Here is a 15180-nt window from a genome sequence, read left to right as displayed (position 1 = left end):
CGGGACCTTTTGACCCTTCTGCACCAATATGTCTTATTTTCAAACTATATATTTTGAATTTAAATATTGTTAATATTCACATTCCCCTAATGTAATAGGACTACAACAAATAATTGTAAGATGCTAATAAATAGATTGGCACTTTCTGTTTCAAATATAATGGACGTGGATTTGAAACGTAACCAAAATGTTTAAAGGACATTAAAATAAGGAAATATTACAGAGCTGGATTCTCAAAATTCAAATTGAAAAGTAGCCATTAACTCATAAAGGACCAATTATTAGGTAATTGATTGCATTAAGTGTATTTAGATCTAATGTTTGTGTCCACGCATATTTTTGAAGGGTATTATTAAATAATGTAATACACAGTTTTGTCTTATTAGTAAAGACATATACAGTTTGAAATGAGAATGTGATGTTCTTACTTGGTATAACTTGCAGTCCTGTGCCTGCTCCAAAGATCAGTTTGTTACCTGCTCCAGTACACAGTGATTCCCATCATAACAAAAACTCACAACCACTACCACAAGTCACAATATTTTATATACTGCCACATCTACACCCTGACACATGTTATACACAGTACACATGCTTCACCTTATATGAAGTTATTTTGTTCTACTTTGTGAATTCATTTTGAATTATAGAATCGGAATCGGACAAACAATATCCAAAAGTTAATACTAGGGATACATGCTATGGATTTACAGAATGTCCATTGCTAATGCTAAAGTAATTAATAAATACAAAAGAAAATATTTCATCATAAAAAAAAAACTAACACGTGCTCACAGGGGATGTGCAAGGCCAGGAATAACCAACAAATTAGTACTAAAAAAATAAAAAATAAAATGTGTATATTTGTAAATGAAGTACCAGGGAGCCTTTTTTCATTCCATGGACTTGCCACAACAACTGCATGTCACAACAAAAATTCCATTCGGCTATCATACAACCTTGTTCTGTTCTTTCATACTTGGTTAAAATCTCTACACTTCCCACAGTTATTGTAAAACATTGGCTAACATACGCTTTGCAAACAAATTGAAATAATCCTACATACCAGTTCATAATTCCTATGATTTATAGTTAAACTATTCTGCCAAAATATTATCTCTAAAGAATAAATCAAGCTACATGTATCTGTACATAATTATGTATGACAACATTGTTAATATGAAAGTATCAGTGATATTTACTAGTTCTGATGGATAATACTGTTCCTCTACCAAAGATGAGTTTATTGCTAAAGCCAATCTCCCACAGGGATATCGTTCATAACAAAAACCCCTTATTACATAGTCATGTCCCCCTTATCACAATGTGGGTCGAAAAAGCAGGATTATTTCCCTTAATGCATCTATAGACTGCAAAGGGGGGACCAAATACATATTAATGTCTACATATTTAGAATGCAATGTCATAAAAGTCCCTATTGGTGTAATGGTCTGGTGTGTCACAATACTTTTGTCCATATAGTGTAACATGATGAGTATAACTTACCATAGCTTATAAATACTGCATGATTGTGAACCTTTTTGTTCACAGGTATACTTTTATGGCATGCCTTGCATATTGTAAAAAACTAGAAAGATGGCACAATCATATTTAGGATAATTTGCAACACATTTATAAATAACCCCCAATATGTTGTTCCCTCATACATAGTCTGTATGTATGTATGCAGGTTGGCAAAATATTATACATGCAGTGGCCTTTTTTGAAAGCAATTAATAAATGGCCAGACACAACAGAATTATTTTGCACAATTTTGATCTTAGATACTCTGATATTTAGAGAAAACTTAGACTTACTTGGTTTAACATGTAGCTGGGTACCTCTTCCAAACACAAGCTTGTCATTACCAGTCACAGTGTTCAGTGCCTTTGCAAAAACCCTGGGGCTGACACTCATTACAAGCACCAGGTGCTTATATGATGATTTCATAAGCATGGAACCCTATTCTAGAGACTGTTACTTGACACCATTTATCAATTGGTTTTATTTTTGTTGCAGCCTATCCAGGAGATTCTACCACAAAAAAACTCCCGCAGAACGGTATTTGGAATTGCAATGGAAACCTCTGCTTTGGACAGAAATTTCATATAATATAATCTGGCACCTCATGAAAATTGGTATTTAAGTAGGAAGGATAGTTTTATCTCTAGTAACAGAATCTGAACATTTTTTGTAACAGAATTATATATTGATAAGTTGACTGTTATATTGGCCCATACAAATACCAACACCAACTGTTATATTGGACCGTACAAAATGAATATATCAATTTTCCAAAGACATTTTTTTGGTAAATAATAATATTTGCAATATTTGTGCCAATCTGACAAAGGGTACACATTGGGCAGAGAGTGAATTTTATATGTGCTGGCACAGTATATTGGAAAAGCCATCCTAAACATACATACACCTTTCAAAGCAACATTGCCAATGAAATATTTCTTGAGGCTAAAATATAGCCTTAATAGACTAAAAGAAAACTGCTGCATACCCATGTTCTTATTTCTTTTGTGTTGAGATACAGTCCAGTGAATAGGTATTTTAAAATAAGTATCAATTGTTAAAACCTGTTTCTTATGAAACTGTCCTGGTTATTCCCAGTTTTGCTGGATAGTAAAAGGTTCCCTCATTCTGGTAGGATAAGGACAGAAGAATATAACGACAGCAGACTGGCACTCAGAAACGACATATAGACGTGTGACACTGGCACTTAATTGAATTTGACCATGCAGGCATTTAACAAGAATTTCATTATAGCGCCGCATTGTTATTCAATAGCAAATAAGAACACATGGATATCTATTCTGCAGCTCAACTTACTTGGCATTGCATATATTTTTTCCAATGGAGAATTAATTCTAGCAGCACACCAATAGGTGGCTATGTCTGAAATCTCATGCAGTCTAATAAACAGTGTACTGAGCCTTTTCTCTGTCTGCAGCTCAAATATAAACCTTTTCTCTTCAACCTTCTTGTTTATCCTTTGTACTCTTAAAGGCAATAGGCGTTCTCCAGGTCTCCAGGTCTGTAGACTGTAAAAATTACTGGTTTCGTATTCACAGTTTAATGTTAACAAACTTCCTTCTGAAGCTGCAGTCGATGGAAGGCTTTGTCTTACTTTTTCCTTGCAGTTGACATCTGTAAGGAAAATTTAAATCCATAATTTCTTTATCAGGTTTACAATGTTAGAAAAATATAAAAATAGCAGTTATTCATAAGTAATTGCTGATAAGAAAGTTAAAAACAGCAGTGCATGCTGCACTACAATAAGATGTTTTACACATTAGTAAGAAAGTAATTTCTTAAAAGCACAGTGCAGAGTTAGTTCCCAATAGTTTAAAACTTTCACTTGAGTAATAAAACCTTATGTGAAGAATATATTCTTCTTTGCATTCTGAAAATAAATTAATTAGTGTCGCAAAAATAATGAAGATCTCTGGGATTATACATATTATTATCCCTCTCCCCAATCCTCCAGTGGGGGGTTTAGGAGTTCCTGAGTTCAAGTTAGGGTAAAATATTGGCACGATCAGTGACGTCCTCTTCTCCGATTGGAGGGTCTGGGAGAGGACGTCACCAGAAGTGCCGATATATTGCCCTGAGTTCAAGTTAGGACAAACTGATGGTGCTTTTGGTGACATCATCTCCCCCGATTGGAGGATAGAGGAGAAGTGTCACAATTCCTGCAGAGGTGTGGAAGAAGATAGCAGATTGAAGAGAAGGTAGAGAATAAAAGAGAGAAGATGCAAGCATTCGGCAGAGTAGGTAGGGAAACATTTACAGAGTGAGAGAGAGAGAAAGAAAATGAGTGTGTGAGATTGGGAGTGAATATGTAAAATTGAATGGTAAATTTAATGTTATTAAATATGTAGAGCTAATTTCTTTTTCAGTTTGCGCATAGCCCATTTTTGTTAACAGTCAAAATACTAACCATGAAACAGCTAGAAGTCAACAGTGTACTCCTTTCTGCAAATGATTTAGAAGTCTGTTATGCTATATGTGGCCATAAACACACCTGCTGCTTATCTCACAAAAGCTCTTGAACTTCGTAAAACCCTCTACTCCTATCTCCCTGTGCTGGTGCAGCTGTGAAGTAAAGCATGGTTTGAGCTTTTCTGAGTGATTTTGTGTTCTTATTTCAAGTGACCCCCAGCATTCCTTTTGAACTCTCTCGGAATTCTTCCTAGTTTGGACAACAGCACTATGACCCCCAACCTTGCCTGGACATAGCTGCATTATGTCCCTTGCTTAATGAAGTGGGGATGTTAATACTGAAGGACATTTTAGTATTTCATCCATAGGAGTTTAAACAAACAAAAATACATAAACAATCAACCCTTTTTCTGAACTTATTTATTTGTAATACCTTTGTATATTTTTTAATCCAATCTAAGACCTATGAATGGGTCAAAATACTTGTCACATTAATATTTCGTAAAGAAGTATTTTAGTAAATTTAAAAAGTACCCCCTTAACAGCTGCATGTTTTGTATCAAAAGCCTAGTTTTGTTTAATGTACACCACACAGTTTAAAGTACTTTATTTCCATGTTCAATTCTCTCCATGCTCATAATACATAACTATTACTTTTCTATTAACATACCACCTGTTTCATTTCATACAAACAACACTGACCCAACTATCTAAACTGGGGGTCAAAGACCGAGCTTCTCACATAAATGTCTATGGTCATGCAACATGCAATAATTCTTGGAACAGATTTAATTGGGTGTTAATAAGAGAGGACTGTGTGATGTGTCAAGACATCAATGCAGCCCATGAATGTGCTTAGATATTGCCCTTTCAATCAACTTTGAACATACATGTAAACGCTTTTGTTAAATAGTCCATTGGAGGCATCTGTCCATAGAAAATATTTTACTTAGAACTAGACTTGGACACTAGGGAGGTCTTCATGTTCGTGTTCGCTCTTCGGGCGAATATTCATGGACATTCTTCGTGTTCGTTTTTTTCTCAGTTTTTTTCGGTTTTTCCGTTTAGGCGCCGGTGGAGTGACTGCCGCACCACGGTTGATTTCAATGTCGCTCGCAGCCACTTTGGTGGCACAATGGGCCACTTGACTAGACTTGCCCCCCAGGCCTTAGGATGCCAGCCCTCTCCTCATGTACAGAAAGATTCTGTTATGAGGTCATATATTACAATAAAACTATTCCGATGAGGGCATCTATGAAATATCTATTTCTGCCATCACCAGCTAAATAAAGTATCATAATAATTCTTGATTCATCATAGTACTAAAGATGTTATTGTAACAGCCAATCAGGTAGAATTTTGTTTTCAAGTGGTTTTCTGGAATTCTTCCTAAAATTGAAGCACATAATAAGCCATAATCTTCCTCCCTTATCTATTTAATTAGGAAAAAATTCAATAGTGTTGCGCAAATATATTTATTCCAATTTAAAAGGCAAAATATAGAGTGATTATGTATAATCTAATGTGGTACAAACAATATGTATAAAGAAATATATATTAAAGAAACAATACTTATATTTTTCGTTTCTGTGTTCTGTCTTTTTTTCAATTTCCCAATTGTGATCTTTCTTCCAGTGTTTCAATGTATATAAGAAAAAAAGAAAAATAAAAATAACATAGTGTTTTCCGTAAAGGCAATAAATTGGTATCAAATATTTCGAATGCGGTATCCCACTCACATTGATGAGAGCATTATAGTTTGCTCTGACTTTCTGAGCATAAATTGAGCGGTTCCACCCGCCAAAGAAATTATGTAGGCTTCCGAGACTCCTTCCCGTAGAAAGCAATCGGTCCACACGATAACGCCGCAGGGCGAAAACCAATAGTCGGCCCACACAATAGCACCACGGAACGAAGCAAAGAGGCAAAAATTAAGGTATACAGATATTTAATTTGTTTACAAAAAAAAGTGCGGTATGCTCACATTTAAGGTCTCTTTCTCGGGTCTCTCTCTCCAAGTGGACAACTTCCAAATATGACAAAATAAAAACGAAAATGGCACGCAGACGCGTTTCGCCTTAATCAGGCTTTCTCAATGGTGTGCCGGCTTTCTCCCTTCATCCTCTTAAATACTTCCTTCCGTGTGGTTAGTTAATTGGCTCTGATCTCATTCAGGTTGTGTGTGGTATCAATTAACTCAATTGAATCATTATCAGTTGCAACATTGTATCCAAAGAGTTGTTACAAACGTGTGTGGTATCAATTAACTTAATTGGCTCATTATCAATTGCAACATTGTATCCAAAACCTGCGAGGGTATAACCCGTGTTAACCCTAAATTGTACAGAATATCAGAATATACACGCTAATTATATACATACATGCACTTTACATAGATATAGAAGAAAATATTTTTAACACATATTTTAATCACAAAGATGAAATATATATTAATTAAAAACAGACTTTAATTAAAAATTTATAATCAATTATATAGTAAAGTGCATGAAAAATATTTTTGATCTGTATATTATACATAGATCAAAAATTAAGACATTAAAAACAATATATAAAAAATATTAAATCGTAACATAATATATTTTAAATGTTACATGCATATACTGTGTCAAATGTACAAATAAGAGAAGTTATACAATTCACATTTTAGTTAAAAAGCATTTATCTACAAATGTTTTAAGAGACATATATACTAGAATAAGAGAATTTCACATACAGAGAATAAACAAATACACAATGCATGAAGATGGATGTGCATATATGAAAATATATATAAATATCCATAAAAAAAATTAAAAGTATATAAAAAATATATAAGAAATATATATATATAAATATACAAAAATATAAATATATAGAAAAAATGTATACAAACTATAAAAATAAAAATACACTATATAAAAATATGTATATAAAAATATGTATATATGTATACAGAATACTTAATGCACATCCATGGAAATGCATGTGTATGTACAAAAAATATGTCACAGTCTGCATATATGTGAACTAATTTAAAGGGGTATGGTATTTAATTAGGCACTATCATACACTAGTGCTGGCAAGGCCACACAGGTTGATTTTACTACTTCTCAAGCAGCTTCTTTTTTTGCCCAGTGAACAGTTACCCTACATGTAAATTAGAATATCAAATTATTTTTGGATTGCTGCTTGCATTGCTCATATTTTGTCCTAAGTGATTGATGTACATGTATTCTAGAAGAAAGCTAGTTTTTCCTATCACCACCATCGTCAACAAGACCCCTTTAGTAGCCCTAATAGCATTTGCCTGGTCTGCAAGATCCTGCTCCTAGGCTCTTTATACTCCTGCTGTAGCTGTTGTTCTGTGTGCCAATGTTCACCATCTAGTTTACCCTTTACCAGAAATACTTATCACTTATGTGTTCATTAATATAGCATTATGCACATTCAAAGCTTACTTTAATTCATTTACTGTATTTTCCTGTACCAATTCTAACTGGAAGGCTACTCCACATATACTCTACCCTTCCTGTATAGGAAGATTTTATCACATTACCACTCCCCTAGCCTTCCACCTTCTAACTTTAAATCGTGTCCTCTGGTTCGTGTACACTTAATTTATTTAATCCCTTAATTTATATTAAAGTTCCAATTATATTTTACAACCTTGTTCCAAGGTGTAAATATTAGAAACAATGTGGTGATCATTTAGTAACCTATGGAGCTGGTCTGTATTTGAGATTTCCTTGTGACTGAGACTCTATCACTCAATCATTCAAAACCAGCTGATGATGGTTGTGTTCTGGTGATGTGACACTGTGGCTAGTTTTGTCTGCCCCATTCTTACCTGTTCTTTCTGTTGTCCACTCTACTCTGCTGTATTCCAGCAAGATAAAGGCAACTCGCATGTGCATCATAAGGTGGTATATTCTGGCCTGGGGCATCTGGTCCAAGAAGTCATGCAACATGCTGCATAACAGGGGGCCTCATTAACATTTTGTAAAACTTGAAGTGAAAAATGTTGTCGGAATGGACTAGATAGCGACATAGCTTATTTACAACTTACTTATTATATTTCATACCTTAATTGCTGATCAGAGTTGTATGTAGGTGTCATGCCACAGAGGGTTAATCTGTGTATAAGTAATGGAGAAGCCCTTTATATATCTGTCACCCCCTCCTGTGACTACTCATTTAGCAAATTGTGCCCTGACTGATTATCTCCGTCATCCCTATTTCGTGTGGATCCAGCTATACTTAGAGACTATCTACCTTACTATATCTACCTACTCTGGGGCCTCTTCACTGTTGGGATCATCAAATACCTGGGGGTCGGTACCTCCGTTTGAGGGCTGAGGAATCACCAGTCAGTCCCTCATATGGATAGCTCCTGCTATCCACCGATCAGTCAGACCACCATTCGTAGTAAAACAAGAACACGTTTTATTTACAAACACACAGAATTTATATATAATCTCAATTCAATGTGCACCGAACCCAACCCCCAATCCCATCAGCCACATCCCATCACAAATCCCATCAGTATACAGGGGATGTATCAGGTGAGGGGATTAAGGAATAGAATGGGTTTCCCCCACCTGTGTTATCCCCCCTGTAGTGTGGGTGCCATCTGGGCAAACAGGCCTCTGCTGGCTGATTAAGAGCCCCAGCCTGGTTACATGATTGTTCCTTTGAAGGCTGGAGCTGCAGCCACATTCAGTCTCTGGGCCGGTTACACAATAAAACGTCTTATAAAATATTACCGGGTCACGGTATCAGGAACTGGACACAAAAGTGCTCCATGACCTGGCTATGAACATATGAGCCAACTAGCCTGGCCTTGTTACAGGGTGCTACTAGGTACGTTCCTCCAGAAGAACTTCTGCGGTGAGTGCTCCAGTCTATGGTAGGCGTGACAATATCTACATATACGTGTATAAGTGTTACTTGGCAAATGATTGCAAATATACTCTTATAATTATTTTTCTGTGTGTTATTGGGTGTATGCAGTGAGTTATTGTTCAGGATTTAATGCCAATCCTCACATTGTGCATCCACTGCACAAATATATGATGCAGAGTCAGTCATACTGGTGCTTGAAATGTTCAAAGAACTCCAGCTGTTCTCATGAAGCTTTACAGTGAATTTTCCAACAATTTCAGTCTCACTATAAATCATTAGTAGTTCCTTCGGTTTCTCCTCAGATTTTTGTATGAACCATTTTAATCCCCTAAAAGGGGACACAGTATAACCACAAATAATAGTTACAGGTTCTTCTACTGTAACAAAAATAGACTCATTGTAGTGATGCACAAAATCCTGACAATCCACAACTGCAAAAAAAGTGAAAAAAATGAAAATCGAATTTTGTATTATGGTAATATTAATAAAAAAATGTAATAAATATGCAAAAGCATGGCAGTAGCTAATTATACAATGATATGTAACACTAATAGCAGTATATTAGTGTTTTTGATTCTTAGTGCAATTTACATTTGAGTCATTTAATTTTTAATAAATAAATAAAACAAAACTCACAGGTGATGTAACTTATTTCTAGGAGAGACCAGATCCAAAGATAATTCATTTCATAGAATACTGGACAGAAGAAGCCCAACAGATTAGACATATGGTGTGCTGGGGAATGAGTGTGAACGTGCTATTACATATAGGAATCAAGTAAATTCATGTCTTACTCTCGTTTACTGAAACCACATGTAATAGGTGTGGTTTATCCTGTCAAAGAAATGTCTATACCAAGACAAACTTAATGACCTACATATTATTCTAAAAATATAAATTCTACTCATGTATTTTATCTGTGTGAACGTTAACCCCTTAATGACAAAGCCCATACATGTACGGGCTCAAAATGCATTGTTTTCAATGGGTTTAGGGACCGCCCATTGTCCTTAAGGGGTTAATATGGGAAAATGCTCCAAACCATATTGAGAAACATTCTATGACTCCAGCAACTATAAAATAAAAACTAAAACAAACACAGTAAAAACATTTTATAAATTACCATCTTTAAAAAAAAAAAGATTTGTTTCTGTTACTACCGTATTTGTTCGTATATAAGACAAGGTTTTTTCCGAGCAAATACTCAGGGAAATACCCCATGCACCTTTTTTAGAAAAATTTGAGGTCTAAAAATTGGGTGCTTACCTTGATCCGCCGCGGCTGCACAGGAACCCAGTGGAGTCACGTGAATGCACATCACATCACATGACTCCGCTCAGTTCCTGTTCCTGCTCGATCAAGGCAGAGGGGAAACAGCGGCCCCCACGGAAGTCGGTGAGCGGCAGCAGAAGATCTGCAGTTCAGGTAAGGTGGGGGAGTAAATGAATGTATGTATATGTGTGTGTGTTAGCATGGATCCGTGTGTAGGGGGCACAGGGAGGGGGAACAGGGAGGCTGAAAGTGATGTGCATGTACTGCTGCCTAAGCATGATAGGAGTGCGATTGCTAACAGTTGCTAGCAGCTAACATCAATCACACACATAGCATGTCCAAGCAGCCAGTACAATAAGTTTATGTAATATTTTTTTTTTTTACTTTGGCTCCCAAAAATAGGGGTGCATCTTATACAAGGGAGCATCTTATACTTGGGGAAATACGGTACCCCTCATCTTATATTCAAGGTCATCTTATAATGGAACCTAGATCCTCCTCTCTGACAACCTCCGCTCCTGCCACTTCCTCTGGGGCTTCTATGACCGAGTGTGAGCATGACATGACCTTCCAGTGCTGCATTATAGAAGCCCCAGTGGAAGTGCCGGCAGCTGTTGTCTACGCGCATTGCATAGATGTTCAATGGCTGCCAGAAAGGAGGATCCCTGCAGCTCTGCAGGGGACCTAAATCCTCCTCTCTGGCAGCGTGTGAACATCTGTACGATGCACACAGACAACATCATCTTCTGCCTGGCACTTCTGCTGGGGCTTCTATGATGGATCGCCGGTGTGACATGAGCTTCCGGTGCTCAGTCAAAGAAGCCCGATGAAATCTCACAGTGGCATCGACCTATACTCAGACTGCCTCATTAATCTGGATGTCAACTCTTTGCTCACTTTTTGTAAGGTCCCGGGTCCGTGGTCAGATGGCTACCAAGACCCAGAACGCCCAAAGATGGTGTTCAGAGGTTATTGCGCAGTAGCGGAGATGGACAGGGCCTGATGCAGGGCGACCGCACCCTCCAGGGCGCCGAGCACCCAGGGTTGTGCAGTCACATACCAGCACCCTGACATAGCAGCGGATGTTGTCCACATGGGTTTTATGGAGTGTTTTGTGTCCACTTTGACACAAGGGAAGTCAAAAAACAAACTGTATCAGAAGTAATACTAAACAGTTACTTAAATAATGTGCATTAATAAATGCAGTCAATATGTTTCATTTCGATTAAAAGAGATTATATGTCATATGATTTTATGATTCTGGATGCATGATTAGCAATGACACATTTAATTAAAATACTCTGACTTACTGGGTTTGACATGTACTTTGGTACCTGATCCAAAAGTAATTTTCCATCTACACAGTGTATAATTGCCAGGTTTTACTATTTTATGACGTAAAGTCATGCTTTATAAAGACACGGAGGCGAGCATTAATGCTTATCTCTTTTCTTTATTCCCCCAGCAGCAAAGAAAGAGAAAATGTTAACAAACAGAAAAAATGTAGATGTACAAATACACCAATCACAACATAGATATCCATAGCCAATGAGGGACCTCCACTGATATCCCTCCTCCTCCTATATACTCGTCTACATCATGAACAGCTTCCTCTTTTCTTTGAACGGAACCGAAGAGCAGGAGAAAAACAGTCGAACCACAAACTGGAAACTCCGAAGAAACCTCCGAAACCGGCACGGCAACCACCATGCGGACGGAAAAACAGGAAACCAACCGGAAACTCGGATATCAGGAATCCTCAAGCTGAAAGAAAAAGAAAATCAGTCGACTGAGCCAAACAAACAATCATCAGCACTACACCCTCACGGCCAAGTGACAGAACACCAACCATATAAACAATAAAATGTAATATCACAATAAAAATAATAAAAATAATAATAATAATAATACATAGCACATAATAAAAGAAAATGGGTGGGAATACAAACCAGATCCTGAGAAGCAAAAAGAAGAAAACAACGAATCAGGATGGGAATAATGCTCGCCTCCGTGTCTTTATAAATCATGACTTTACATCATAAAATAGTAAAATCTGGCAATTTATATAGACATGGAGGCTCCCATTATGCTAGTTTAAAGCTGTTCAATGACAGTAGCAGAAAAATGAGTCAAAGGTTTAAAATAAAATTCCCTGAACGTAGATTCCCTGGACCAATCCGCCGCCTTGAGGAGATCCGACAGCCGACAGCCCAGGAACGCAACCTTAGTTGCCATGGCCCTAGTAAAATGGGGGCCAAAAATGGAAGTATCAACTCCAGCAGAGTCCAACAACCATTTGACCCACCGGGCCAGAGTGGCCGTAGACACAGGTAAGTGAGGCCTGCGAAACAACAAAAACAGTTCAGGACGGGAGACGTCCCTAAAAGGAGCAGTCCGTTCCTCATACACCCGAAGGCACTCCACAGGGCACAAACGAATGTGATGAGGAAAAGGGGGGTAGAAAACCGAGGTAAGAGATGTCTTGGTACGCCTCGAAATGTCAAACCGAACACCCTCTGGGGTAAAGGACCTGGACGAAATATCCAGTGCCCGAACATCAGACACGCGTTTGCAAGACAGAAGACAAAACAGCATGACCAATTTGGCAGATAACTGTTGCAGGGACAACAGGGCGTTATCAGGCCATGCAACTAAAAACCGAAGAACAATGTTAACGTCCCATAAACCTGAATAACAAGGACGAGGAGGGCGAGACTACCTAATGCCCTTAAGTAGACGACAAATAACAGTCAGTTTCCCTAACAGCACCCCAGCAACACCGACGTGCCCCGCGGAGATAGCGGATCGATAAACATTAATGGTGCGGTAAGCCAAACCACTGTCAAACAATTCAGTGAGAAAACGTAAACCACTGTTACAGAAGCCGAAACGGGATCCACACAGTGTCCCACGCACCAACGTTCCCACACATTCCAGGCATGACAGTAAGCCCACCTAGTCCCTGGAGCCCAAGCTCCCTCCAAGAGTTCCTGAGTCGATCTCGAAACTCCCTGGACATACCAGGGTCCCCGGAAACCTTCCAAGCTAGCAAGGGTAGTAGGCTCTGACAAAGGAGGGGATGAGGAGACCCCTCCCAATCCACCACCAGATCCATACTGGAGGGAAGCATGCGCGGGATATCCACCAACATGCCCAGCAGAGTGGGGAACCACGGTTGAGTGGCCCACAGAGGAGCAACGAGAACTAGAAGAGTGTTGCACCGCCGAAGATGAAGCAACGTGCGTGCCAGAAGGCAAAATGGAGGGAAGGCGTAACTCCTGCGGAACGACCAATTCTGCAGAAAAGCATCGGATGCCAAAGCCTCCGGATCCGGCCTCCAACTGAAAAATCTGGGAAGTTAAGTGTTCAGCCGCGAGGCAAACAGGTCTATCTCGAACGGACCCCAGAGGTCGGATATCCGGCAGAACACCGAATGGAGCAGCCGCCAGTCGCCGGAATCCTTGAGATGGTGCAAGTTTCAGTCCGCTACAGAATTGCTCAGGCCCGGAATATGTTCCGCCTGGACAGAGATATTGTGTGCCAGGAAAAAAAGTGCCAAAACTCCTTGGCCAGACCCGACAGCGTCTGAGATCTTGTCCCACCCAAATGGTTGATGTATCTGACCGCCGATACGTTGTCGAGCCGAAGAAGCACGGAGCAGTTTAAGGAATCTCGCAAAAAACTCCGAATGGCGAAAGACCCTGCCAGAAGTTCCAGGCAATTTATATGTAGCCGCTTCTCTTGCAGCAACCATTTGCCCCCTGTGGAGGAATGACCGCACCTCGCTCCCCAACCGTCCAGGCTGGCATCTGACTCTATGACGATGTCGGGGGTAGCTCCGAATATCGCTCTCCCGTTCCAAGCATCTATGTGAGTCAACCACCAAGAGAGTTCCTCCTTCGCCTCGCAATCGACCGGAACGGCCGCATCGTAAGAGAGGCCTTGGAGCAACGAGCGAATCTTCAGCCGTTGAAGCGCCCGGTAATGCAGAGGTCCAGGAAAAATCGCCTGGATGGACGCCGACAACGTCCCTATCATCCTCGCCAGACACCGAATGGAGATAGCCGGCTGTCTCAAGATCCTCCTGATCTCCTTCTTGATCGACTTCACCTTGGTAGCCGGGAGGTGCATGGACCCGTGAACCGAGTCGATTAGGAAACCCAGGAACTCCATCGACCGAGAGGGCGTGAGATCCGACTTTTTCCAATTGAGCAGAAAACCCAGGTTTTGCAGGAGGGTTGTGGTCCATGACAAATGAATCGTGAGAGTGTCTACGTCTTGTGACATAATGAGCAAGTCGTCTAAATAGATGATGAGACGCACACCTTGCTCTCGCAACTTGCCCACCACCGGCTTCAGAAGTTTTGTGAAGCACCAGGGCGCCGACGACAGGCCGAACGGTAGGCTCATGAATTTTCACTTCTGTGAGTTCCACCGAAAATGAAGGAAATCCTGGTGTTCTAAGGCCACGGGGACCGTCAGATACGCATCCTGGAGGTCAAGCTTGACCATCCAATCCCCTACCTGCAGCAGGTCCCTGAGACAATGAATGCCCTCCATTCTGAAATGCTGATAGGTTACAAAGGCATTCAGAGGGCGAAGGTTGATCACCGGACGAACACCGCCGCCCTTTTTGGCCACCAGAAACAAATTGCTCAGGAAACCTGGAGACGTGTCCGAAATAGGGGTTATGGCCTGTTTGGCAAACAGCGCCTGGACCTCCGCGGAAACCAGAGCCCTGTCCGCCTCCTAAAATTGTATCACCCTGGGCAGCTGATATTGAACCGGGGTCTGAACAAAATCGATGTGATATCCCTGTACCGTATTGAGGATCCAAGGATCTGCCGTTAGTGCCCTCCAGGCATTGAAGCAGAAACGCAGTCTGCCCCCGACCTAAAATACGGGAGGTAAAAAGGTTAGGTTTGCACTTACCATAAGGGCGTCGGCCTTGGTATGCTCCTCTAGCACCTCTGTTGTGCCACGGGCGTTGGGGGAAGAAGGACGAAGACGTCGGCTTGTGTTCCTGGAAGTGCGCTCTGGAGAGTGTGGGGC

The 15180-nt window shown here is 39.8% G+C and overlaps 1 protein-coding gene across 1 annotated transcript in view; it reads right to left on the bottom strand.

The window, feature by feature from the left end:
- The window catches only part of LOC149300458 (T cell receptor alpha chain MC.7.G5-like), a 110022-nt gene that overhangs the window by 20633 nt on the left and 74209 nt on the right, over nucleotides 1-15180 (bottom strand). The window contains exons 4-5 of the mRNA XM_089484981.1: nucleotides 10575-10586; nucleotides 7802-7898 (exon numbers count right to left, since the gene is read on the bottom strand). Of these exons, the coding sequence (XP_089341107.1) occupies nucleotides 7802-7898; nucleotides 10575-10586 (109 nt within the window). The remainder of the gene's footprint in view (nucleotides 1-7801; nucleotides 7899-10574; nucleotides 10587-15180) is intronic.

Source organism: Sceloporus occidentalis, unplaced genomic scaffold (assembly GCF_023333645.1).
Source record: "Sceloporus occidentalis isolate IW3139 unplaced genomic scaffold, rSceOcc1.0.p SCAF_24, whole genome shotgun sequence".
NCBI classification, from domain to species: domain Eukaryota; kingdom Metazoa; phylum Chordata; class Lepidosauria; order Squamata; family Phrynosomatidae; genus Sceloporus; species Sceloporus occidentalis.
This window is presented reverse-complemented; position numbering and strand designations above follow the sequence as displayed.